The sequence below is a fragment of the Cyprinus carpio genome, chromosome A23, assembly GCF_018340385.1.
Source record: "Cyprinus carpio isolate SPL01 chromosome A23, ASM1834038v1, whole genome shotgun sequence".
Classification (NCBI taxonomy): Eukaryota; Metazoa; Chordata; class Actinopteri; order Cypriniformes; family Cyprinidae; genus Cyprinus; species Cyprinus carpio.
The window spans coordinates 9,075,652-9,102,770 of NC_056594.1; the positions used below are offsets into that span (position 1 = coordinate 9,075,652).

The window sequence follows — 27,119 nt, forward strand, 5'->3', positions numbered from 1 at the left end:
TTAAAATGTAATTTATTCCTGTGATGTCAAAGCTGAATTTTTCGCATCATTACTCCAGTCTTCAGTGTCACATGATCCTTCAGAAATCGCTCTGAATATGCTGATTTGCTGCTCAGAAAACATTTTTATTATTATCAGTGTTCAAAACAGTTTTGCTGCTTAATATTTATGTATTTTTAAGGACTTTTGATGCACAAAAAGCTCAAAAGAATGGCATTTGAAATATAAATATTTTGTTACAAATGTCTTTACAGTCACTTCCGATTGCATTAGAAATGCATCCTTTTTAAAAATAAATAAATAAATAAAAAATTACTGACCTCAAACTTTTGAATGGTAGTGTCTGTGTGATAACTTCTACAACTATAAAAACTTTTGTGTCAGCAATTCTAACGGCAGCTTCAAAAATCATTACGATAGCTGAATACACTAAAGCATACAAAAATACTTTCTTGTGACCTGCTGTCATGCTTCAAATAAGATTGATAAAATCATTTTCACTGATTAGGTAGACAAATGCAGTGTGATAACCAGTGCAAATTGCACAATAAGAGCCGTCGGCAAGATGAAGCTTGAATCATAGCAGGAAGACTGTATGGACACTGTAAGAAAGTCCTTGTGTGTGTGTGTGTGTGTGTGTGTGTTATATATAACACAGCAGTAGGTTTGGGGATGATAGAGATTAAAGGCAAATAAATATAAACTCGCTTCTTGCCCTGTACAGTGAAGCGTTTCAGGTTTTCCAATGATACTGTAACTAACTAACCGCTCAACCTCTTTCCTTCGGATCACCCATTGCCCACCGTGACCTCTTCTGGCATGGTGGTCCCGTGTGTGTGTGTGAGAGAGGGAGGTTTAATAGCTGGCGTCTGTCCGGTAGCTGGTGTGGTGAGAGTCTGCGGTCAGCTGAGTGGTCTCTGTGGCAGAGGATGGCTGCATCACGATGGGGCTGCTGCCATCTGTGAAAAAACAAACCAGCGTCACGATGCTTTATAATATAAGCAGCTATCATCTCAAACTGAACCATGTTGCTAAGCATTACAGGCACGATAGTGAGTGCCAGGAAGCCACTTCAAATACTGAACAGACCTTTCACTGGCTAAATAAACAACCTGAAGGCATTTGAACTGTGATTCTAAATAAAACTGGCAAAAATATTGGGCAGAACTTGATTTTATTCAATTGGATTTGATTGAAACTAATAATATTATTGACCCACCTGCACGGCCTTAGTTATGTCCGCAGAAAAAGAAAAGTTTTCAGATACAGATAAAATGATGACATTGTGATGAAAGATTATGAAACAATCATTATTCCTTTACAATAACATACACTGAACTGCGCTGTGACATTTATTAAAGACCCAATGAAACAATTTGATTAACGCAGTTTTATTTCCAGATCCATTTCCTATTTAAAAATCAGGAAGTATGGGAAGTAAAATATATTGTAGCCCTTAAAAAACAAAACAAAAAACAAGCAATAAAGCAATAAAACTCTTAACAGCATTTAGTTTAATACATACCACCAAACTAGAAATGAACTAATATTAAAATTCTGTCTGATATGGATAAACCTATAATTATTTTCAAGTTATGATCAGAAACCGATATCATATTAGAATGAATAAAAAATAATAAAAAAAATAATAATAATCAAACACTAGAAACTAAACTCAGTTTTAAATGCTATGATTTTAGGCATCACAACATTTCAATATTAATATTAATTTTGATTACATTTAACAGTGTTACTGTAAAGCAACTGTATAGTTCTTATTTGTCTAAATATTGTTTTTTAATAATTAACATTTAAAAGAAACCTACACTAATTTTTTATTGCTTTTTAATTATAATTTTACATATATTTAAATGTTAATAAAATAAAATAAACAATGTGGATTTAGGTTACATATTTAGCATTTCTTGCAGAACTGCATTCTTCGCTACATTTAGTTATTTATATGACTAAACACTGAAATAATTTTATGATTTAATGAAAAAAATATCGCTAATAAAGAAATTAAGGCATAAAACATTAACATTTTATTTAATCTTTTAAAATGTAAACAAATGAAAATGTAACAATTCCAAATGACCCTTTTAGCAACAAAATGCTGCACGACAACAGAGGTTTACAGTTAAAATTAAACCTGAATACTGCTGAACCCTAAATGGAAGCTCATCAGGTAAGTGTGTAGCACCACAAATAAATGTGCTGTACCCATTTTTTTACTTGTAACTGTTTAAAACATACAGGAATTACATCAGTAATGCTTAACCAGACATTCATTAAATCATAAACAGAAAAAAAAGAAAAAAAAAACTGAAATGAAAATTAACATGACCATATATGAATGGTATTAAAAAGCTAACAGACATGGACCAATAGCCACAAAACTTCCATTTTGGTTTCATGTTAACATTACCATATTTATTTGACTGTTGTGAATGAATGTGTGTCAGTGTGTCTCACCTCTCTCATCAGACTGCAACTGAGCTTCCAAGTCTTCAGGAGACACATAGAAATCCGGCTCGTCTGACTGAGGGGGATGAGGTTTACACTTCCCGCAGCAGCAGTTACAACAGCAGCACAGACAGCAGCAGAAGTAACAGCCTGTGGCCACACCGCAGAATATAAACAAGGCCTGTTCAGAGGGTGAAAAAAAAAAAAAAAAAAAGAGGAATTCAACTTGAATTACAACAAATTTACTACATGCACTACCATCTCAGAAGTCAGAAGTCTCTCATGCTAACCAAGGTTTTCCCTTTTAATATATTATAAAATGTAATTTATTCCTGTGATGTCAAAGCTGAATTTTCAGCATCAGCACTCCAGCCTCCTTAGTGTCACCTGATCCTTCAGAAATCATTCTGATATGCTGATTTGATGAATAGAAAGTTTAAAAGAACAGATTTTTTTTAAATAGAAATATTTTGTAACATTTTAAATGTCTTTACTGTCGCTTCTGATAAATTTAATGCATGCTTTCTGAATAGAAGTATTAATTTCTTAAAATCTAAATCGAAACTTTTGAATGGTAGTGTGTCTATATCTTTTGTGTGTATGACTAACCTTGGCCCACCAGCTGGACAATACAAAGTATGTGTTAACATTCTCCTCTCCAAACTGTTCTGCCACGTAGAGGCCCAGAGATCCGTATTTGTCATAGATGTTGCGTTTGGTAGGGTCTGACAAAATAGCATGAGCGTTGTTGATTTCTTTGAATTTCTCAACTGCTTCTGGGTTGTCAGGATTCTTGTCTGGGTGGAACTTCAGAGCTAGTTTTCTGCAAATCAGAAGAGCAGAAATAACTGAACTTTCTAAAAATAAATGCATCCATGACCTTTGTCTGGTATCCTTGGCCAATCTGCTTTTAGGTTAAACATGTAGTCATGTTAAACTATGACTATGTTAAAAATGGACCTATTCCACAGACTGTGTTGATGTGCTTCCACAGTTATTAACATTCAAATCAAGCAAGGTTTTTTTTCTTTTTTCCAAGTACATTTATAACACTATACTTTGTTTTATTACATTGGAAAAGTGCCGAATGGGTCTCTGACCAACATAAACCAATCTCTTTACAGGTGCATCTCAAATTAGAATGTCATGGAAAAGTTCATTTATTTCAGTAATTCAACTCAAATTGTGAAACTCATATTAAATAAATTCAGTGCACACAGACTGAAGTAGTTTAAGTCTTTGGTTCTTTTAATTGTGATGATTTTGGCTCACATTTAACAAAAACCTACCAATTCAACCAATTAGAATATTTCATATCCCATTTAAAAAAAAAAAAAAAAAAAAAAAAAAAAAAAAAAAACATTTTTAGTCTATTGGTGGCCTTCTGGAAAGTATGTTCATTTACTGTAGATGTACTCAATACTTGATAGGGGCTTCTTTTGCTTTAATTACTGCCTCAATTCGGCGTGGCATGGAGGTGATCAGTTTGTGGCACTGCTGAGGTGGTATGGAAGCCCAGGTTCTTTGACAGTGGTCTTCAGGTCATCTGCATTTTTTGGTCTCTTGTTTCTCATGTTCCTCTTGACAATACACCATAGATTCTCTCTGGGGTTCAGGTCTGGTGAGTTTGCTGTCCAGTCAAGCACATCAACACCATGGTTATTTAACCAACTTTTGGTGATTTTGGCAGTGTGGGCAGGTGCCAAATCCTGCTGAAAAATGAAATCAGCATCTTCAGAAAGCTGGTCAGCAGAAGGAAGCATGAAGTGCTCCAAAATTTCTTGGTAAACGAGTGCAGTGACTTTAGTTTTCAAAAAACACAATGGACCAACACCAGCAGATGACATTGCACCCCAAATCATCACAGACTGTGGAAACTTAACACTGGACTTCAAGCAACTTGGGCTTTGACCTTTTCCACCCTTCCTCCAGACTCTAGGACCTTGGTTTCCAAATGAAATACAAAACTTGCTCTCATCTGAAAAGAGGACTTTGGACCATTGGGCAACAGTCCCATTCTTCTTCTCCTTAGCCCAGGTAAGACACCTCTGATGTTGTCTGTGCTTCAGGAGTGGCTTAACAAGAGGAATACGACAACTGTAGCCAAATTCCTTCAAACGTCTGTGTGTGGTGGCTCTTGATGCCTTGACCCCAGCCTCAGTCCATTTCTTGTGAAGTTCACTCAAATTCTTGAATCGATTTTGCTTGACAATCCTCATAAGGCTGTGGTTCTCTTGGTTGGTCTCTTGGTTTTCTTACACACTTTTTCCTTCCACTTAATTTTTCTTATAACATGCTTGGATACAGCACTCTGTGAACAGCCAGCTTCTTTGGCAATGAATGTTTGTGGCTTACCCTCCTTGTGAAGGGTGTCAATGATTGAACTGTCAGATCAGCAGTCTTCCCCATGATTGTGTAGCCTAGTGAACCAAACTGAGAGACCATTTTGAAGGTTCGGGAAACCTTTGCAGGTGTTTTGAGTTGATTAGCTGATTGGCATGTCACCATATTCTAATTTGTTGAGATTCGGTGGGGTTTTTTTTTTTTTAAATGTGAGCCAAAATCATCACAATAAAAAGAACCAAAAACTACTTCAGTCTGTATGCATTGAATTTATTTAATACACAAGTTTCACAATTTGAGTTGAATTACTGAAATAAATGAACTTTTCCACGACATTCTAATTTATTGAGATGCACCTGCACATGAACATCCAGAGGAAATGAGGAAAAAGTTATGTCGCACCCTAGTGGATTTAATCGGAAATGAATTGTTCACCCAAAAATGCCATCATTTACTCACCCTCACTTTCCAAACTTGTATGACTTACTTTCTTCTGTAGGAATGCATACAGGTTTATGTAAATGATGATAGATTTTTTTATTTTTGGGTGAACTATCCCTTTAAGACATTTTTGAAACTTTATGATTTTTTTGTTTCCACCATAATCGTTAAAGTAAAATAAAAAAATAATAATAATAAAAAAAGAAATAAATGACAGAAGGAAAGAACCCCCACACTGAAAAGATTCTGTGCATTTTCTCCACTATTTTCAATGGCAATGTTAGAACAATCTTTCTATGTTTTACCTGTAGGATTTCTTTATGTCTTCTGGTGCCGTGTTCTTATCAACTCCCAGGACCAGGTACAGTGATTCTCCTGCCGTGGAGAGTGAACGCTGTCTCTGCTGCTCCGCCATTACTCACACACACTCCCCTCACACCAAAAGCACCTCCTCTGTCTGAAAAGAAAAGCAGAGAAACATGTTATACGTTGTATGTACTCCTGCATCATTTTTGTTTTTGTCTTTTTCACACAGCAGCAGAAGATACAAAAAATGGAAGCATACACATACTTGCCATCCCATGACTTTATCATTACACACTATTTCTGTTAATCTAAAACCCATTATCCATACCCTTTAGTGCAGCAAAACACTGAGTACCACTTTTATTACATCAGTGAGAGTCACAGACTCATTGTTTCCCCAAATGTCCCTGTTCTGAGTCAGTGCACTAACAGTGTGTACACTCACGCCGAGGTCACAGCTGAAAGAAGTCATGTGACTTTATCATTCAGAGAGCAGTTGGAGAGGAAGGGAGAGATGATGGTTCCCTTTAGGGTGTGGCATTCTTTACCATGTTTAACCCTTGTTTTTGTATACTATCCATATACTATACCTGCATGACAGTTAGAATTAATGTGCCCTAATCACAGTATATTAACATAGCATGTCAAAGATGCTAGATTTCCAGCCAATACTTCTCATCCACTGGAAGAGTAAAGCAGTTAAATAAAAATGAATAATAATAATAATAATAATAATAATAATAATAATAATAATAATCATCATCATTTAATGAAAAGGAACCAGCAAAACATCTTTTCTTCTGTATTGTGATGTACTTATATGGATTATCAAAAATGAAAAGATGTAGATGTCTGTCATCGTCACCAGAAGATCAAGTGATTGATGACATTTTGGTTTAAACATTAACAGGTTAAAAAAAATATATAAAAATAAAAATGAAACCTATAAATTGATTTGTGGATGGATGCGATATGTACAAAATATAAGATCCATAATTGGCATTTAGAAAATAGATCAGGTATATTTTAATTTCATGCCGACTTTAATGTATAAACTTGAATGTTATGTAATAAAGAGGAAAAATCCTAATGTATCAAACAAGCTATCAAATTTTTAACAGAGCATGTCCTATTACTGGCATACTGTATGTACTTTCCCCATCACCAGTGTCATTCAATATGACTATAAAATAATAAATATTATAATTTTTTTTGTTGTTGATTATGGTTTTGTGGTGGCATTCATGTGCATTCAACTCATAAATACAATCTTTCTGGCATGACTTGAATGCAATCTGATTCAAGTAGCAAAAAAAAAACAATGATGAGCTTTTCAAAATTGCAAGCATAAATCTGATTAAGCACAATTATGCACATTTCCCCTTTTTTAAAGTTCATTAAGCTCACTTTATGCAGACGGATAAAAGACTGGCTCAGCCAGAGTATTATCTACATGATTGTATGTTGTCAGGTATGTGTTCAAGTGAAAACACATAGAAATAGAGAGAGGGAGACACACAGGGACACGTGTCTTCCACACAGGGAGGATCAGAAGTTATGACCTCCAGTATGAATCAAAGACAATTAACCCATTAACCCACAGTAATTCAGGTTAAGACACCTCCACACAAATTGCCGCCATGTTTCCCTGTCAAGAGGCCAATAAAATAACCGATCATTTGCAAAAAACACACTTATGACGATTCTTGATTAAATGAGTACAAACGTCTCTTTTCTTCCTGTGCCGTTGTTAGAGACAGTTTCGCCTCTTTCCAGGCTAATCATGCAGCTTGTCAGCAAGCATTAGCAGATTAGTATTAGCGGAGCATCTGAATAAGTGAAGGGTTATTTCTGTCCCTTCTCAAACCCTGTGTGCTTCTTCAACCGGGACACTCCCATAATTCCTCCAGGTGTGATACTCTAATAGAGTGTGTTTGAGTGAGATTTTGTTGGGCTTCTGAATGAATATCTGAATGTCATTGACAATCAATCAATCAATCAATCAATCAATCAATCACTCACTCAATCACTCACTCACTCACTGAAGAAAGGACCAGAGTCTAGGGACCACAATATCATTAACTGTATCCAAAATCACATGCTGTCAGTATGCACTGCATTTGATGAATTTCTCCACTGTCATTAAATTGCATTCTGTAAGTACACTACAGGTAAAAAGTTACACCACAGTTTAGATTGTGGTGTGTAAGTCTCTTGTGTTCGCCAAGGCTGCATTTATTTGATTTAATTTATTCCTGTGATGCAAAGCTGAATATTCAGCATCATTCCTCCAGTCTTCAGTGTCACATGATCCTTCAGAAATCATTCTAAAATGTTGATTTGCTGCTCAAGAAACCTTTATTATTATTATACATGTTGTAAACAGTTATGCTGCTTAACATTTTTGCTGAAACCCTGCATAAATATTTGTCAGGATTCTTTGACAAATGCATAAAAGACTTCTGTAACATTATAAATGTCTTTACTGTCACTTTTGATCAATTTAATGTATCCTTGCTGAATAATAGTATTACTTTCTTTAAAAAAAATGAATATAAATTCAAGCAACATTTGGTTAAAAGCCTCTTTTGCAACCTCATCGCAACGTACTAAAAACTACTCGAAACACCTTAGCAACCACATATCATCAATGCCAGAGCAACCTCCCACAACAACTTGGCATCATGGCAGTTTTTTTTTACACAGAGAAACACCACCTTCATTTACTGCAAAAAAAATCTATGTAAAAATTTGTTGCTACAATTTGTATCGAATTTAGATTTTTAATGAAATATTTGAATCAGAAATGAGTATGTGTCTGGCCTGCTGGCAGACGGACTTCCTGCTTCAGTGGTTCATTAAATCTGATTACTAATAGAGTTTTCATCAGGAGCAGGGCTCTGCAATGCAGCCTTACACCAAAACACTACATCCATCTCTCCTGCTCTCTCACACACTCCCTCCCCCCTCCCGTCTCTGCATCACCATATGGTCCGGCTAAATCTTTAGTGGCCATCTCAGTCTGTGGACTAGAGACGGCTGCCAAAGTCTCCTCAGCTTAATGAACATCGCTGTCCACGTCTTTCCTGTATTTATTCATCATATCAAGTTCTCTGTCTGGTCCCTCTGTTTGTGTTCTAACATCCACCCACGTCACTGTTTGCATCCTCTTTTCTCTGTCTATCCGAGCAGGTGAAGTGATGTGGCTTTTTTGTTGTGTGCTGCAGGTTTTAAAAGGTCTGTTTGTAGAAGGATGTTTGATGAGAGTCCGTTCACAATGAACAAACACACACACACATACAGTAATAGTGCGCACATACTGTCAACCACATCTTAAAACTTTCATTAAATGCATAAAAAGACATTACTTGACATAAAATAAAATCATCACATGAAATTAGCACATTAGAATAATTGGGTTCACGAAAGATCATGTGACACTGAAACTGGACATTTACATTTTAAAATATATTTTATAAATTAAACTTACCAGCCCCAAACTTTTGAATGGTAGTTTACTTTTTTTTACTGCGCTATTGTGATTAAGCAATGTTAAGCAAAGAGGGGACTTTTACTTCTCATTTCAGAAGTCTGTGACGTGTCACTGTTCGAACCGTATGAGAGGAAGTCTCTGTAAGATGCCTAACATTCTAGTTAGCCTGTGTTACTGGAATACTGACTAAACAAAAACCTTAACGAATCCTGGCACAGCGGTGGGGGAAACAACTTTTAAAGAAAGTGCAGTTAATTAGCTAATGGAGTGCAGTGGTGCTTTCAGCAGGTCTTCTGAATGAGATGGACCACTCAGTTATGCAGCAAATCTAGAAACAAGTAGCAAAATGGATAGCTGAGCCACAGTGGCATCCAAAACTGAGATTTGGCAGATGAAATACATGCTAATGACAACAGAACGAAGTGGAAGACTGAGAAAAGAATTCCTTCTTGGTTCATGACTTTGAAACACACAGCGAGCAAGACGCTGAACATTAAAGGGTAAATTAACCAAAAAATACAAATTCTGTCATCATTTACTAACCCTCATGTTCCAAACCAGTATCACATTCTTCTGTGAAATTTAAAGGATTAGTTCACTTCCAGAATAAAAATTTCCTGATAATTTACTCACCCCTACATTGTCAGAAAAAAAAAGGTACAAAAGCTGTCACTGGGGCGGTACCTTATCAAAAGACACACCTTTGTACCTAAAGAAGGATTTTTCTCCATATAATGGACTTCAATGGTAACCAACGGGTTGAAGGTCCAAATTGTAGTTTCAATGCAGCCTCAGAGGGCTCTACACGATCCCAGCTGATGAAAAGGGGTCTTTTGTAGCAAAACGTTCGGTCATTTTCTTAAAAAAATTAAAATATATATACTATTTATCCACAAACGCTCGTCTTGAACTAGCTCGACTTCACACATTATGCTGTCACATTGGAAAGGTCACGCGTGATGTAGGTGGAGGTACCGACCCAGTGTTTACAAAGTGAACGTGCAAAGAAAATCAAATGGCCTTTACAAAAAAAAAAAAAAAAAAAATAGTTGAGTTTTTCACCCTACCCTCCCTTTTTGAACTGGAGTACACAGACGAAGAGCTAACCATGTGTGATCTTTCCAGCATGACTACGTAATGTGTGAGGTTGTGGACACGCATCATGGAGCTATTGCAAGACTTGCATTTGTGGTTAAAAAGTATATACATTTTTATTTTATTTTTAGAAAATGACCAATCGTTTCGCTAGATAAGACGCCTATTCCTTGGCTGGGATCGTGTAGAGTCCTTTGAGGCTGCACTGAAACTTGGACCTTCAACCCACTGGCCACCATTGAAGTCTGTTATATGGAGAAAAATCATGGAATTTTTTCCTCAAAAACCATAATTTATTTCCGACTGAAGAAAGAAAGACATAAACATCTTGGATCACATGGGGGTGGGTAAATATCAGGAAATTTTTATTCTGGAAGTGAACCAGTCCTTTAGAAAATGCTTTGAAGAACCTCACTGGCACCTTTCTGATGAAGGGGAGTAAATTATGACAGAATTTTCATTCTTGGGGGAACTATCCCTTTAAATGGCTCGACACAACTTCTATACTGCAAGATCAATTCATTGCAAAATATACATTCAAGAAAATTTGCAGCAGTTGATGTACATTGAGCTCTAGGTGAAAGAGAAAGTAGTTCTTATGAGTCACAATGCAGAACTCATGTGATCACACACACATACACACATATATATTAACCATCTGTTAAAGCTACTAGAATGGGTTGATATGGGTAGATAATTACATCTCAAAGACTTGATAGCAACACAGAGTAAAGGACCTATCACTTCTCTATATGTCGAGATAGAGGAAAGCCATTGACAACTGGACAACTGGCAGTATCTTGTCCATGAGGATTAGCAAGCAGGCCATTGTTTGAGATTGAGCAGCAAAGCAAATATAACGAATAACCTCAAATACTGATGACATCCCGGTGGGAAGAATTTCAATACTGATACAGGCCAAACAGTACCTTGTTGACTGACGGGCTGGAGATTTAGAGCCTTTAATCTCCCTGTTCTGCGCTCAGCATCCATATTGGTTTGTTGGGTAAAGGAACAGTTCACCACACATAGAAATCACATCATCATTTACTTGTTTCAAATCTGTAACGTTAACACTTCCGAAACAAACACGGATGTGCAGAATAATAACACCCGCTCTGATTAACTGTATGGAAGATAAAATGCAATGACAATGCACGGTGACTGAATCTGTCAGTCTTTAACATTTGGATTTGTGTTCCAAGAAGAAGTCAGTCACGCGACATGAGGGTGAGAAAATTATAACACACTTCTCACTAATGGTGGACTATCCCTTTAATGCTGCTTCACCGGTCAGCACCGGACTGCATTAAGCGTTCTCGCTCAAAAATGTACTACTATATCATTAGGCTACTAATCCATGAGCAAGGGCAGCATGCGCGCGCGCGTGTGTGTGTGTAGTAGGACTGAAACGCATTGATTTTCCTCTGGCTGCGTTCTCATTTCTTACCGTCTAGGAGAGAAAGGAAGGTAGAAGTGCAGGTCGTCAGTTCTTCGTAAATTATTTCCTATATCTATAAAGGCCTTCAAACGGGAGTAAGTCAGCCTACGGTGATCGGATCCGGCGTCCGAGTCTTATGATCGTGGGCAGCGTCCCCGGCCGCTCAATGGGAGTCGTGCGCTGACGTCACGCTCGGTAAAGAGGGAAGCAAATCAAACGGACACATTTCTGGATCTACTGAAAGACTGCTGTGTTTTTAGCGACAATTCATAATATAGTAAGATAATGCCAAGGTAAGTGCTGGCTGATGAAAACATTCAAACGTAAATAAATAAATAAAGTAAAAAAGAAGTTACAACGAACGTAATATTTTAGTTATTTTTACAATCATTTTATTATATAAATATTTAATTCATTTTTTTAAAAATGTAAGCAGTACGCTACATCGATGCTAATAAAATACATCTGATCGATGGCCAATCCAAACAAGGTATAGCTGAAATCTCGTTTTCCCTAAAAATCGCGAGAGGTTAGTACGGCCTTTCTCCCCGAGGTGCTGGCGAGGAAAGTGTACACAATCAGGTAAAATTCAACCTTTTTTTGCATAATCAAGTGGTTATTTTAAGTGTCGACAACGAATGGTAATATATAAGTGCCTGGAGATTGTCTGTGCTTATTAACGTCTATATGTGTCTGTTGTAACGGACAGTTTTAAATCAGTTGTGTTCTCCTCTCCAGCGGTACAGGCTTCAATGTTATGATACAGGCCTTTATAATTGGAGCTTCCGGTCATCACAAGCGAAAATGTAACTTAATCTTGCTTAATTTCCATAACATTGTTGAATTATATATTCTCATAGTATATGAGCTGATTCGTTATCGTTTTTTAGAGCTTGTTGTGTCAGTGCCCTACTCCTTCGCTAACTAAAATCTTTAAAAAGTAAATATAATGTTGTTTAAATATATGTTTAAATATATATATATATATATATATAAAATATATAATATAATATAATATAAATATGCGCGCTCGCATGTCTATTTTTTATTATGTATAAATTTTATGTATATTTTTTGCTAATGTAGAACACTTCATGATGAGTTATGCTGAAAAGCCAGAGGACATAACACGAGAGGAGTGGATGGAAAAGCTTAATAACGTTCATATTCAGCGGGCAGACATGAATCGTCTCATTATGAATTATCTGGTGACAGGTAGGAGATCAACTGACCACTTTTATTTTTTCACCTTCCATTGCAGCTTTAATACAAGTGTCAGAAGACGTGTTTCATACTTTGCTTGTTTTTATTTACATAGAGGGGTTTAAAGAGGCAGCTGAGAAGTTCAGGATGGAGTCAGGCATTGAACCAAGTGTTGATCTGGACTCTCTGGATGAAAGGATAAAAATTAGGGAGATGGTGCTGAAGGGACAAATTCAAGAGGCCATTGCACTGATAAACAGTCTGCATCCTGAGCTGCTGGACACTAACCGATATCTGTACTTTCATCTTCAGGTAAAGAAGGTTAATGACAATTGGCTTAATATGTTTAAGACATTTAGGGCTGTATTTTGACATCGAAGCCACTTTACAAATGTATGAATGTCATTGTATAGATAACAATGTATCAAACACATGAAAAAGCATTGCTTTATCATTAGAAACCAACTAAAAGATTTAATCTGATGCAACAACTTGTATACATTTATTGTGGCTTAATTGTCCAAATACTTTTTGGGGCCACTCTAAGTTGTTCACTGTTGGACTTTTATTTTGCAAACTGGTTATTAACCTCAATATTAAATGTGTGTTGTGAAAGATGTTGTACTTTTTCACGGTGACTGAAACTGTCAGCTGTCTGATGTTAAATCATAAGGTAATGAATCCAAAGTTACAAGAAGTAAAATGATCCGCTTTCCTCCTTCAGCAACAACACCTGATAGAGTTGATTCGCCTGCGGGAAACTGAGGCTGCATTGGAGTTTGCACAGACACAGCTGGCTGAACAGGGAGAGGAAAGCCGAGAGTGTCTGACAGAGATGGAGCGCACCCTCGCACTCCTGGCGTTTGATAACCCAGAAGAGTCGCCCTTCGGTGACCTGCTTAACATGATGCAGAGACAGAAGGTAACACTGGTTGTTCTATCTTATCTTAGATTTTTAATATATTATTAAACAGGGTATAACATTAGCACCTGCCACCAGCCAGTTGGTACTTTTTACACATTGGCATTGTCATTCTGATCCCATTTTGGATTGACATTTAATTAAAAAAAAGTTTTTATGGTGATTCCAGCCCTGCAGGACATCAAAGGTTCAAGGCCAGTACAGTGTGAGTGCAGAAAACCATTTGGTTTACTTAAAGAGGTCATGTTTATTAAATATATAGAAAGATATTCAAAATTACAAAGCTATCAATTTTAACATTTATTAGACTACTTAAAATAACTGCTGTGCTGCTCCAGGACAGTTTGGAAAACCACTGCATTTTAGAGACTGTTCTTAAATGTGACTCATATAACAAATACATACATACATGCACAGTTTTAATGCAGCTTTAATAGCTTTCTTTGGTAACTTCATGACTTAACTGATGACATAACTGTGACATTGCATGCTCATAGTTTCTTTCGTTATTTTGATATGAAAAGATACAGGCTACAAGCTGACACTACAAGCACAGTAAGTTACAGTTTCCACGCTTGTTTGACTCTGAGGTAAAGTTGGAGTGCGTATCTGAAAAGTCTCCGGGTTGTTGTGGTCATAAAGACGTTCTGCGTTTAAATAAACGATGGTCCTTGTCACGAAAAAAGAGACAAAAAAAGCAGTTGTGAGTGGGGTGGCCAACCGTAGCCCTTCCCCTGCTTTATGAATCGCCTGCGTTAACGCACTAATTTTGACAGCACTAATATATATATAATATTTGTCTTTTCCACCGATGTCACTTTTCTCCCCATTGAGCAATATTTGCAAATCAGATTTAATTTGATGTAAATGATGGTATTTGTAGAGGGTAATGAAGGGCATGATTCTTTCAGTCTGCCAGTAATTGACAGCATGTGGTCTTCTATAACAGGTGTGGAGCGAGGTAAACCAGGCGGTGCTGGACTATGAAAACAGGGAGTCGACACCGAAACTTGCCAAACTCCTCAAACTGCTGCTGTGGGCTCAGAACGAGTTGGACCAGAAGAAAGTCAAGTACCCCAAAATGACAGATCTTAGCAAAGGCACCATCGAGGACCCCAAGTGAAAACGAACCGGCATCTCTATGTTTGCATTCTGCGGGGAACAAAATGGACGCTTTCCCTTTCCTTAATTATTTATACTCAGTGACTGACACTCAAACATCCTTTTATCAACATTTTGTTTTGTTTACTTGTTGCTTATCAGAGACTTTGCTTTAAATGGGCTGTGGAATTGAGATTAAGATTTAAGGGTGACTCCTAGCCAAAATGGAAACACTTTTTATCACAGATGGATTTCTGTGATTTTTGTTACCACAATGTTTGACTTGCTGAGCTGAATTGATTGCATTTTAGCTTCTTCTTTTTTTTTGCAGAGGATTATTATGTTTCTATTTTGTTGGTGAATGTTCAGAAAGTCTACGAATATAGTTGAGGACTGAACCATACTATTTAGATTTACCTTCTATCTGACCGTGTCCACTGATGTGAGGTACAAGGACAGTGGATTGATTGTACCAATACAGAGAACGAGTTCCGTGTGCTTTCTCAACTTTTATTTTACACAGGTATACATTTTGTATGCACGTTAAAGGGCCCCGTCAAAGAAAATCTGCCCTTTTTTCGAGTACTAATGTTTATTGCATTATAATGTTATAAAGTCATGTGACATTGTTTTCTAATGTACATTGTCATAGTATTCTTGCTTACATTGACATTCAGTTGTGATTTATAGATATTACAGAGATCAAATTGCAAGCTTCTGAAGTCAGATGCTTTAAATTGGTATTAATTTATTTATTTTTTTTATCCCCAAACTCTATTTGATTTTCAAAATTGCTGCTGTTGTTGAATGCTATGGCCAAATACTTATGCTGTGATGCCTAATTAAATGTTGCAGACAGTGTTTTTTAACAAATCAATATGGCAAATGAAAGCCCCACCTGTTTATTATAATTGTTTGCGACTGGCAGGTAAAGATACAAATAAGAAATTACACTTCAAATGAGTTAAAATAAGAATATGGTATGGCAACTTGGACTTTGCCCTATGAAAGTCTATTTCTTTGGCAATGCAATCTTGTCCAGGTAATAAATTATTAACCTAGACTTGACTATTCTTTTCTAGTATATAATGTAGCAAAATTCGATTAATGGACAAATTGTTCTTTTGAGTCGGATCTTTTCAGTGAATCGGAAGAACCGGTTCACAAAGCGAGTCTGAAAGATTCATTCTCTATTTTCACTATTTATCTTTTAACTCTTAATAATGACAGTTGTCTCTATCAGACATGTGTAATTTGACAGTAAGAACAGGCTGGAGAGAAACCGAAGAGTTTACTGATGGACTGAAAAATACATTTAATAGAAATCTTGCTTGATTTGTTTATGACTGACATTTGATCAACAATTCAAAAATGTTAGTGTTGTTTAAATAACATAAATAAATAGGTTTGTTTTCTGAGCTGAACCATGTCTGCAGCAAACAGAACTGGTACGCGCATAATAAACACCATTAATAACATAAAGCTGGACTAAACATTATTTGAACGTTTAGAATGTTTAACATGTCACGCCGGACTGCCCACATAATGATGCAACTGACGTAAAAAAAAAAAAAATAATAATTCGCGGACATTACTCGTTTTTAAGCGAATTGTTCAAAAGAATCGATTCGCGGACATGAGTCGGACTTCACATCACTGCATCGGAGTGTCTGTAATAACTTCGCCACCATTAGTGGTGTTGCGTCTACTAAACCTGTCCTTTAAAATAAGGTGCTCAGTTTCACATGCAGGTATTTAGCCGAAGAGAAACCATGCCTGAAGTGCCATTGTTATGAGTGGAGGGGGCTGAGTCACGTTACTTCCTGGTTTGAAGAGCCAGTGGCTGGAGGAACTGCGTGGCTGAAAAAAGAAACTGACACGTGGATCATCATCAACACTTCAGGAATCAGGAAAAAGCTGAATTTCCTCCCGCTGCGTAATAGCAGCAGTGAAAGCCGAAAGTCTATGTTTATGCCAGTCGCCGGAGCGCAATGGACGCGGCAGAGGTCTTATAAAGAGATGCTTCCGCGAAGAAACTGGAATAAAAACATATTTTTTTCATTGCTTTGAAACCTATTTTTTTTGCCTGTCACGCTCGCACAGACTGACCGAGAGGATAACAGAGCGGATAGGCACAAACGGATATATTTGGCGTTGAATGGCAATTCTACAAAAACATGGAAAGAACTCTTGTCCAGATTTGGCCAGTATTAAGGAGAACCCCGCAGATAATATCGGACAAGCCGGACCACAGAAGAAGTGGGCAGAGTCGAGTCAGAACTGGACAAGGTGAGACCACCTCACCAAACTTTCCTCTAAATAATCATTATTAATTTAATACAAACAAGTACAGTACTATGATAATAAAGTATAGTAAATAAAGTATATTAATACATTATAAAACAAAAGTATATCGATATCATGCACATAAATTCACTTTATTCTAAGACACTTTCTAGGACATGTTGGCAGCAAATTATGAATGGTTAAAATGACAGTACTTATATATATATTTATAATATATATATAGATATACTTATTTTTCCAGTTATTTAGTTTTTAAACATTTTATAAAAACTTTGTGAAGTTTCATTCAAAATGCGAAAATGAACAAGCATGCATTTGTATTAAATAAGTTGGAACTCATTGTTGGAATAAGTTTATTATACATTTATTATTATTAAGCACAGTCTATGAGTGCTCAGTCACCATTTGTTCTAAAGCAGAGGATTAAAATAAACTTTGTGAAACTTTGTACTATTTAGGTCATCTTTTTTTGTAAAAAGGTTGATGAACTAAGTGCATCAGCATTAGTCAATGCATCTGAAGCAAGTGGACCTAGATATGTACCTTCCAGTTAGAAATTTAATTTGTGTGATTTGGCCTGTAATAACTTCTCATAGGAATCTTGTTTGTTGTAAAGAAAAAAAAGAGAGAGAGAGAAAAAGCCCCCCTTGTTTCATATGGTTGCATCTGTCTGTCTGCAGGCCAGTATTGAGGATATGGACGGTGGTGCTGTTGCTGGGGACCTGCCTGCTGTACTGTGCCCGTGTGGCAATGCCTATCTGTGCAGTGAGCATGGCAGAGCGCTTCAGCTGGTCCAAGAGAGAGACGGGCATGGTGCTGGGCAGCTTCTTCTGGGGCTACTGCTTCACTCAGGTGCTTGGAGGCTATGTCAGTGACAGGTTAGTGAAACAAGAAATGAAATCAGATTTCTTCGGTTCACTCCAGCTGTTCTTACTATCAAATTAGACATGTCTGATGGAGACAATTGTCATTATTAATAGTTAAAAACTAAATAGTGAAAATAATTATTATATATATGGGGGGGGGGGCTCTTAAATCAGTAATGAGTTAATATTTTATAGAAGGTATATAATTGTAAGTATAGTTGGGCAACAGTTAGTAGGTCGCATGAATTAGTGTTGAATGAAACTGACTTTCTCGTTATTAATAGTAAAACAGCATTTATATTCACTGATTCACAACACATGATGCATAAATGTAAACTATTTTAAGGTCTGAAAGGAAGGGTGGCTGAACAGTGAAGTCATTTCTATTCAAATATTGTGTTAATGTGACAGCAGTCTTTGTTTTACAGGTGTGGCTCTATTTTAAAACTGTCACAGTTGCAAGATGTCAGAAATGCTTTAAATATTTGTTGAACAGGTTGTGGGTGACATGGCACCTGCTTTATCACAGTGGTTACATTGCCAAACAGCTAGCAGTGGATGTCTGTCCCAGATTAGATCTAGTTTAGCTTTTTGTAATTTTTACTAGTTTATATTTAAATAATATTAAAGAAATGACTGCAGGTGAGTTCATAATATGATGCACATGTGAGCTAAAACACAGTCTAGAGGCCACCAGAGAGCCACAACCTGCTCAGAAATAGGACCTAACATGATAAAGTAGGTGATGCAAATGAAGCTTACAATGAATCGCTTCTCTGCATTGGTCCCATGCTGCAGCTCTAAAGACTTAAGCATCACTATAACGTTTTTAATGTTGCAAGCCCTGCAGAATGTCTGGTTTGCCTGAGAAATGCTTAGAAATATATTCTGTTTGGATTTAATGTAGTGTTCATAAATGCTTGTTGATTTGTTTAGGGTGGGAGGAGAGAAAGTGATGCTGTTGTCAGCGGCAGCATGGGGAGCAATGACCGCCTTCACGCCAATCTTAGCCCATTTCTGCTCCCAGCCCATCGTCTCCATGACCGTCTCCCGCTTCCTCATGGGCCTGCTGCAGGGTGAGTGATTGCACCCTCACAAAACCAGCAGTACTTCACATAACTGTGCTTATATGCTTTCATGCTGTACTGACTCTTTACTTTATAAGATCTAATGATACTGAATTGCAATAGTAGTTTAAGCTTTGAGAAAACAGTATTCAGCTGTTCTCAGTGTTTTTCTAAATGAGGCTGTAGTTTGCTGAAAACTGCAGAAGAGCTGTGCACTTTGGGGAAACTTGTTTAGTAAATCATTGCTTCCAGATTGCTGGCAAATTGCTAAATGTTCCCTCCTGCAAACTGTGATCCTTTTTTATGAGAACAGGTCATTTGCTGTGGAGCAGAGCATAATTGTTTTGTGGTTTGCAAAGTGTTGAAATCTAACCACTATGATGCTCTGCCTTGCAAGTATAATTGTCGTTTTACAGCCTCCTTGTTTTAGTGAAAGAGGTCTGTAAAAAGACAATGGACTGCTATGAAATATGTCATTTCTATAAAGGTTATGACTTTGATTCCTTTGTCAGCATAGATGGTGCCACCGTTTGATGTTGTTACAGAAATATTAAAATTTGTTAAAAGTAATAAACAAAATCCAATACAACAATAAGAAATCAGTAAAAACTGAAATAAAACAATCAGAATTATGAGATGGGTACAAAATGTAATATTACAATACAATAGTACTTACGCATTACAATACACAATCTACAGTACAGGATAAAATAGAAAGTGAGTATTTGTAATGTGCGAAGAAGCCCAAAATATCATTCATATATATATATATATATATATATATATATATATATATATATATATATATATATATATATATATATTATATATATAAATATTTAAGAAAATAAATGTATAAATATTTATTTATTTTTAATTGTTATTTATTTGTTAGTTACCACAAACTAATACATTTTTACATTTTAAACAAGGTATATTATAGTTATAATATTGACCTTTATTTGGTTATTAGGCATAATATAAGTGTTTGTTTTCTTGCTGTTATCGTGTGATGCTCAGGTGTTCACTACCCATCTCTGGCCAGTCTGTGCTCTCAGAAGGTTGTGGAGAGTGAGAGGCTCATACCCATGATCACCGTATGAACTCTCTCTTACCCTGCTTTACTCTTCTAAACTCAGAAAGTTAACGCATGCACGGTTACATCTAGAGATGTCTTTCAGATTGATTCACTGTGTGTATATGTGTGTAGGACTCTGGTGATAGGAGGCATAGGCTCTCTGATGCTGGACTTGTATGGCTGGGAGAGTGTGTTCTACATCTCTGGGCTTCTGTCTGTGTTGTGGGCGTACAGCATGTGGAAGTATCTGCTTAAAGGGGAAGGTATGTACAGAATATAGAAGCACAAACATTCGTGAACATTGGGAATCTCTTGGCACCTCATAATTGGATTTTGATTCTGAGCATCATGGTACAATAAAAAAATCACAATCAATTTTTTTCACATGTAGTAGATGCATATTTTTGGCAGCTTAATGTGCTTTGTGGCCATATACACTGCTATTCAAAAGTTTGGGGGGTTTTGTTCTCTCTATTTTTTTTTATTGCAAAAGTAGTCTCTTATACACACCGGGGCCGCATTTATATGATAAAAAATACAGTAAAAACAGTAATATTGTGAAATCTGATTACAATTTAGAAAAACTGTTTTCTGTTTTATTTTATAAATGTATATATGTGTGTGTGTTCAAAAGAACAGCATTTATTTGAAAAAAAAAAAAATCAAATGGATGATGGTGTGTGTCAAAGCATTTTATTTGAAAAAAAAAAAACACATTGTAAATGTCTTTACTGTCATTTTTGATCAGTTGAATATATCCTTACTGAATAAAAGTAATAATTTCTTTAAAAAAATCTTACTGACCCCTAACTTTTGATGGTATTGTCCCTTGTAAAAATCGTAGCCATTCTAAAATATGCAAAATATTTCTTGACATGATTGCCTAATCAAAATCAAGCATTCTAGAGATCTGTGTAATAAACTAATGTCATAATTTATGGTTTAACTGTGTAAGCCATTTGTGGTAGCTTGGTTAAAATGTGGGTAAATGTATGCATGCATGCATGTGTGTGTGTGTGTGTGTGTGTGTGTGTTTATTAACAAGTACGTGAGAAGCAGTAGGTCTGTATTTATACACTCCATGCAGAACAGAGACTGTAGCTGTGTTGTTATTCCTTCCTTAACAGGTGTTTGTTTAAAGACTGATTGTGCTTGTGTTTGTCAGGTCCCATTATCACACTGGAGTCTCTGGGCAGCGCTGGGACACAGTCCAAACTGTCCAAGAGAAACTGGCTGCGTCTCTTCAGACAGCCAGCTGTGTGGTGAGATTAGCTCCTGAATACTGAGTATGTTTGTGTGTGTGTAAGAGAGAGAGAGAGAGAGAGAGAGAGAGTGCAAGGATGCTGAACAAAGGGTCTTTACTAAGCTCCCATAAAGGCCTGATTCACATCTGTTCCACGTCTGTCTATATATAGAGCGCCCAGAAACAGTAACACAGTACTCCGGCCTGCCAGCTAAACATGGCTGAGGGTTTCTGACTGCACACACGATGTGGATGTTTTTTGTAATATTTTAGTTTAACGTACATTAATGTGTAAGGAAAAAAATACTACAATAATAAAACAATTTAAAAATGCTTGAGAGGGTGTGTTCTAGCAGTAACTGTTGTTATCAATGTTATTATTGTAGAGCAGAGAATCACTCTATAGGATTTTTCCATTGGTTTTTGGATGATGAAGTCTAAATACAATCACCAGGATTTTTCCATTGGTTTTTGGATACTGCTGATATTTTAGATGTTTATACATTTTGTTCATCGTGATAGTCTTTACAAATTAACACAACTTGTATGAATTTTGAAGTCTAAATACAATAAAAACAAACAAATTACTGATGTATTCTATATTGTAGAATGAAACATGAAAATGACCACAGACCTTATTTCAAGCATTTATTCAAAAACCCATTGACTTGAGGATGATGGAACATGTTTTAACATACAATTCTAAAAAAAAAATCAAACAAAAACAACATAATAAAAAAACATGTAAATTTACACTCAAAACTTTATCCAGTATAATTTTATAATAATTCTATAATATAAAATCCTGTACATTGACACTGGACACTGGATCCAGTATCATGCAAATAATGCAAGCATTTAGATTTCTGATGCCATTGTAGAAATGTGCTATTAGCCATGATTGATTTATTCAACAAGCAACAAGCATTTTCCCATTTTCCCCAAATTTTATTAATAGATCAAAAAAAAAAAAAATAACCACATTTATTTTACAACTTATATAAAAACATAAGAGATGTAAAATAAAACCACTTTTATTTGCCAACTTATATCACTGGAGTCTTTATCTACATCATTATAAACATATTTGTCTAAACTACAATATATTTATCAGTGAGCAAATTTTGTCTTGTAAGGCTGTGTTGGTGACATTCATTTCAAATGCATCCTAAACGCTGCTGTCTGTTTTTCAGCGCCGTCATTATTACACACTTGTGCAACGCTAGCACCTTCTTCACATTGCTGTCATGGCTGCCAACGTTTTTCAAGGACACCTTCCCTGATGCCAAGGTAAACTGAACTACGCTCCTTCAAATACAGCGTGTGAGAAGACTATCCGTGTCATATATCAGTGTGTATACTGAGATTTCTCTCCTTCTATGTGAGAAAAACAATCTCCAGTAATGAATTTCTGAGCAAGAGAGAGAGCTGGTCATGTTAGCATGATGCTGTTGTGATTGAACTCCAGGAGAGGGCTCCAGTGCATCAGAATGTGTGTTTGATTCCTGTTCGCAAAAGTGTGTATCCACCTGCAGTGGGCCTATTGTCTGTGTGTGTTCTGATTGTGTGTGTGTGTGTTTGATTGTATGTCTGCATGTGTGTTTCCTCAGGGTTGGGTGTTTAACGTGATCCCATGGTTTGTGGCCATCCCTTCTTCCCTGTTTAGTGGCTACCTTTCAGACCATCTAATCAGTCAGGGTATGAAACCATACATGCTACACAAACACACTCACCATTTCTTCTTTAAAGATTTAAGTTTGTTTGTTCCTCATGCTCATGTCTTTTTGGTAGACAGTAGAAAGGCAATGATCCTTAGCGTCGACGGCTGCACTCTGTAATCATTGTTCTGTCATGACTTGGCTCTTTCCCACCAATGTTACGAGTCTGTTGTAAATGTCAAGTCTAGATGATTTTAATTGACTTATAAAACTGTTAAATGTTCCTCAGCTGGCACACTAATCCTCTTCGTCTTTTAAAGGTTTTGATACTGCATCAGTGAGAAAACTCATGCAGGTATGTTTGAAATATACACTCTCTTATGCTCACCAAGGCTAAATTAATTTGATTAAAAAAATACAGTAAAAAAAAACAGTAGTACTGTGAAATATTGCAATTAAAATAGCCGTATTTTAATATATTTTAAAATGTAATTTATTCCTGTGATGCAATGCTAAATTTTCAGCATCATTACGCCAGTCTTCAGTGTCACATGATCCTTTAGAAATCATTCTAATATGCTGATTTGCTGCTCAAGAAACATTTCTTATATTATAAGTGTTGAAAACAGTTGTGCTGCTTAAAATGTTTGTAGAAACCATGATATATTTTCATGGTTCTTTGAAAAATAGAAAGTCCAAAACAGCAGCATTTATTTGAAATGGAAATCTTTTGTAACAATAAATGTCTTTACCTTCACTTTTGATCTATTTAATGCATCCTTGCTGAATAAAAGTATTAATTTCTTTCAAAAACTGTGAATATAATATGTATTATTGTGTTTTCAGTTCTTCTCTATGGGTGTCTCCAGTGTGTTTACTCTGTTTCTGTGTGGGACCACTACCTTCCCCACAGCTGTGGCTTTCGTGTCCGCTATTATGGGCCTCACCACATTCAACCACTGGTAATGCCACTCACTGCTTACATGTGCATTGAAAATGTTCATAGCTTTATTTCTGTTAATTCAAGCTCCAATAAATTGTTTGCAAAAGTGTCTGCCAAATGCATGGAAGTAAATGTAAAAATGTGACTGTGTCTCTCTAGTGGGGTTTCAGTGAATGTTCAGGATCTCGCTCCATCCTGTGCAGGGGCTCTGTTTGGTTTGTAGCATTCTCTCTATGTTAATCCACACTATTATCGCACACTTAACGCTAACTATATATATAGTAGAAAGGGTTTTGTGTTCATTTTAATTTCAGTAAAATTTTTACATTAGATTTAGTCATTTTTATGTGTTTGATTTTTATTAGTTTTTGTTTTTATATACATGTATTTATTTTATTTATTTTTTTATTTTTATTTCAGTACTTAAACTTACTTTAATTCGGTTAGTTGCCAAGTCAACATTTTCTAATTTTCAGTAGGCTAAGTTTTCTTCATAATTTATTTTCTGTTAAAGTTGATTTTATTTCAAGTATAATTTTAATTGTTTTTTAATACTTTTAGTCAATTCCTCTTTGTCATTATCATCATAGTTGCAGTGTGAACAATTTTTTTAAGCTTTGTAGTTATTGTTAGAGTTATCATTCTTGGTATGCATGTATTTATTGTAATTTTACAATAAGCTATTTTTTTTTCTTTCAGGAGTGATGAATACCTGTGGAGCATTTACAGGTAAGAACAGTATAAAAACATTGATTCATTGTGTAATAATTGTGATATTAATCACTTGAAATAACAAAGTCTCGAGCTCAGTTTTTAGGTGGATTGTTAGTGTGCTGTACGTGTTAATGCTGTTGTGTGTGTGTGTTTGTTAGGGGTCATCATGGTGTATTTCTCGGGGTATCTGATCGAGGCCACTGGTTCCTGGGCATCCGTTTTTGGCCTCATCACGGTCCTGAACCTGCTGGGTTTAGGAACATTTTTATGCTTCGCAGAAGCTCGCAGAGTTGACATAGATCTAGCGAAGGGCCGTTACCACAACATCCACATCTGAGAGCACAGGACGGGAGCAGAGCAGCAGAAATGACACGCTCTGACAGAAACCTTTCTGAAGAAGGACGTCCCAAACAGTCGCTGGTTTCTTCATTATGGTTCTTCTATTTTCTGTTCGGCTTTTCTTTGGCTGAAGAGAATCTAGGAGAAGCTGTAGGAGATACTTAACAGATATGGATCTGTTATAGATCACTAGGAGCCACAGTATGAAGTGTGTTAATGAATATTTTGTTAAGGTCCTGCGTTCATTCATTTCTATTTTATCCTGTAGCACTTGTGTTGGTTTATGTTAGCAGTTTCTTTAATATCATCATTATTGTGACCAAAGCAGTTCAAACCATCCATTAATCAGATGAAGGCCAAAAGCTAGAGCTTGAGTGTCTGAGTACTGACAATGTTTATTAAATTATTGTTAATACCATTTTTCCTTTTTGGCATTGCATGACAATTTAAAATATATCGTCTCAGCTGTTTTTCACACTCAGAGTGTGATGGAGATTACAGTTTGTTACAGCAGAATTGGAGTTTGTCCCAGTTTGAAGAGCATTACTGTCATCAGATGAAACATGTGCTAGGTCATCTTGTCATTGGCTGATCCTTTAAAGCTTTTTTTTATTATTGTCTCAACTGTTGAAAGAGTTTCTGATCTTTAAAGGACGTCTTTGTTTCAAACTGCTAGTTTGCTTTTTGTCTTTGATTGATTCAGTCATTAGAGACCTTCTCTCGTGGGTCATTTGCTTGGACCAAGATGTTGCACAATGAAATGAATGTATTATGGTGATAAGCTTTATTATGTAGAGACAACATCCTGAACGTTATATCTAACTGGGAATTATTTGACCAAAAATATGTCAGTTCAATTCATGCAACATTAATATTTAGCCTACAAGTGTATAATGTACCATAAAACAAAAACTAAAGCATATTTTTGGTCACAAAAGTCATAAATTGTGCTGTGAATCTCCCAAGTGTCACAGCTTTAAGGAGTAAAATAAAGTGTTACAGTTTAGTTCCTTTAAAGAACGGAAGGAGAAGCAAGGACTAGGAAGGCACTTTAATGGTTCACAGCAGATTTGCGAAGAAACCGGAAAAAAATACTTGAATTATTATATAACACTGTTCTTTGCATGAGATTCAAGGAATTTTTTTTTTTCCAGTACATAAAATCATAAGAAATGTTCACAAAGGTTATTTGTTATTAAAATGTTATTTTATACATAGATTAGATATCACTGTTTGTAATAAATACAGTAGACAATATTTCAGAAAACTTTTATATTTATATCTGATTTAGAGGTTAGATTGAAAATGCTTATATGATCTTTGCTTTATACATATTGTATGTTTTTTTTCTGGATTCTGTTCTGTCTTGTGTTCCAGTTTTGACTGATGCAGCTTTATAGAAATGCCATCTCACATAAATAATGTTCCATTCTATTTAATGCTGTTTAATTTGATCTTTATAGTGTTATTGTTTTACAATAGACTGTTTTGCATAACTGGATTATGACTGTGGGGTTTGTTCCATCATCACAACTGACAATGACTTGCATTAGAGTAGCGATGACAAAATGTTGCATATTTATTATGCTTGCATCATTCTTATTAAACTTATTTGACTCAAGACTAGGAAATACAAAGATGATCTGTGAATTAATGCAGTGTCAAACCATCCTGAGTTGAAGATGAAAGATACGTTTCACAGAAAACTGAATTAGCCAATATTGTGTTCTTATATTCGAGACATATGTCATATGAAAAAGAAATGTAAACAATGTAAATGAAGTATTTTTTATTTGTAAGCATATTTTGCTGAAATATAAAAGTATATTTTATCAAGGGTAATATGTTTTGTGTTTTAATTTACACCTCCAACAGAACCAAGACACTGAAGTTGTATTGTAATCCACCACAACACCAAGAGAGTCTAGAATATGTGGTTTTGTGCAGAATTGTTTGCAATGTTACAAGATCCTGCCATTTTATTATTATTATTTTTCCCAGATTTTTTATTTTCATTTTAATTTTTCACCTTTGTCCCAAACTGGGAGAAATGTTTTAAAATATGAAAACCCATAGCAAATCATTTCAATCTT

At 35.9% G+C, this 27,119-nt stretch overlaps 3 protein-coding genes across 6 annotated transcripts; 2 read left to right on the forward strand and 1 right to left on the reverse strand.

Annotated features, from left to right (window-relative positions):
• Positions 1–107: 107 nt before the first annotated feature.
• On the reverse strand, positions 108–11,734 carry LOC122135076 (dnaJ homolog subfamily C member 5-like). 2 transcript variants are annotated; one of them, XM_042712942.1, is made up of 6 exons: positions 11,595–11,734; positions 5,556–5,707; positions 3,076–3,289; positions 2,476–2,647; positions 1,220–1,228; positions 108–959 (listed from the first exon to the last, which is right to left on the reverse strand). In XM_042712942.1, exons 2-6 carry the CDS (start codon positions 5,663–5,665, stop codon positions 856–858), a joined length of 609 nt encoding a protein of 202 aa, XP_042568876.1. In that variant the 5' UTR covers positions 5,666–5,707; positions 11,595–11,734; the 3' UTR covers positions 108–855. The 2 variants fall into 2 exon arrangements, with proteins under 2 accessions (XP_042568876.1, XP_042568877.1); XM_042712943.1 differs by lacking the exon at positions 1,220–1,228 and having other exon boundaries at positions 118–959.
• A 7-nt stretch (positions 11,735–11,741) lies between these two features.
• Positions 11,742–15,874, forward strand: LOC109048707 (glucose-induced degradation protein 8-B homolog). 3 transcript variants are annotated; one of them, XM_042712939.1, is made up of 6 exons: positions 12,075–12,167; positions 12,324–12,391; positions 12,672–12,800; positions 12,904–13,100; positions 13,513–13,710; positions 14,660–15,874. In XM_042712939.1, exons 3-6 carry the CDS (start codon positions 12,680–12,682, stop codon positions 14,831–14,833), a joined length of 690 nt encoding a protein of 229 aa, XP_042568873.1. In that variant the 5' UTR covers positions 12,075–12,167; positions 12,324–12,391; positions 12,672–12,679; the 3' UTR covers positions 14,834–15,874. The 3 variants fall into 3 exon arrangements, with proteins under 3 accessions (XP_042568875.1, XP_018921910.1, XP_042568873.1); XM_042712941.1 differs by lacking the exons at positions 12,075–12,167; positions 12,324–12,391 and adding an exon at positions 11,742–11,878; XM_019066365.2 differs by lacking the exon at positions 12,324–12,391 and having other exon boundaries at positions 12,066–12,167.
• Positions 15,875–16,455: 581 nt separating this feature from the next.
• Positions 16,456–26,868, forward strand: LOC109073397 (solute carrier family 17 member 9-like). Its single transcript, XM_042712944.1, is given in 13 exon segments — positions 16,456–17,100; positions 17,799–17,996; positions 18,921–19,060; positions 20,072–20,170; positions 20,261–20,392; positions 21,295–21,391; positions 22,566–22,662; positions 22,983–23,070; positions 23,351–23,385; positions 23,877–23,992; positions 24,133–24,188; positions 24,673–24,702; positions 24,846–26,868. Coding segments are annotated over 13 exon segments (1,398 nt in total). The 5' UTR covers positions 16,456–16,969; the 3' UTR covers positions 25,025–26,868.
• Positions 26,869–27,119: the final 251 nt, after the last annotated feature.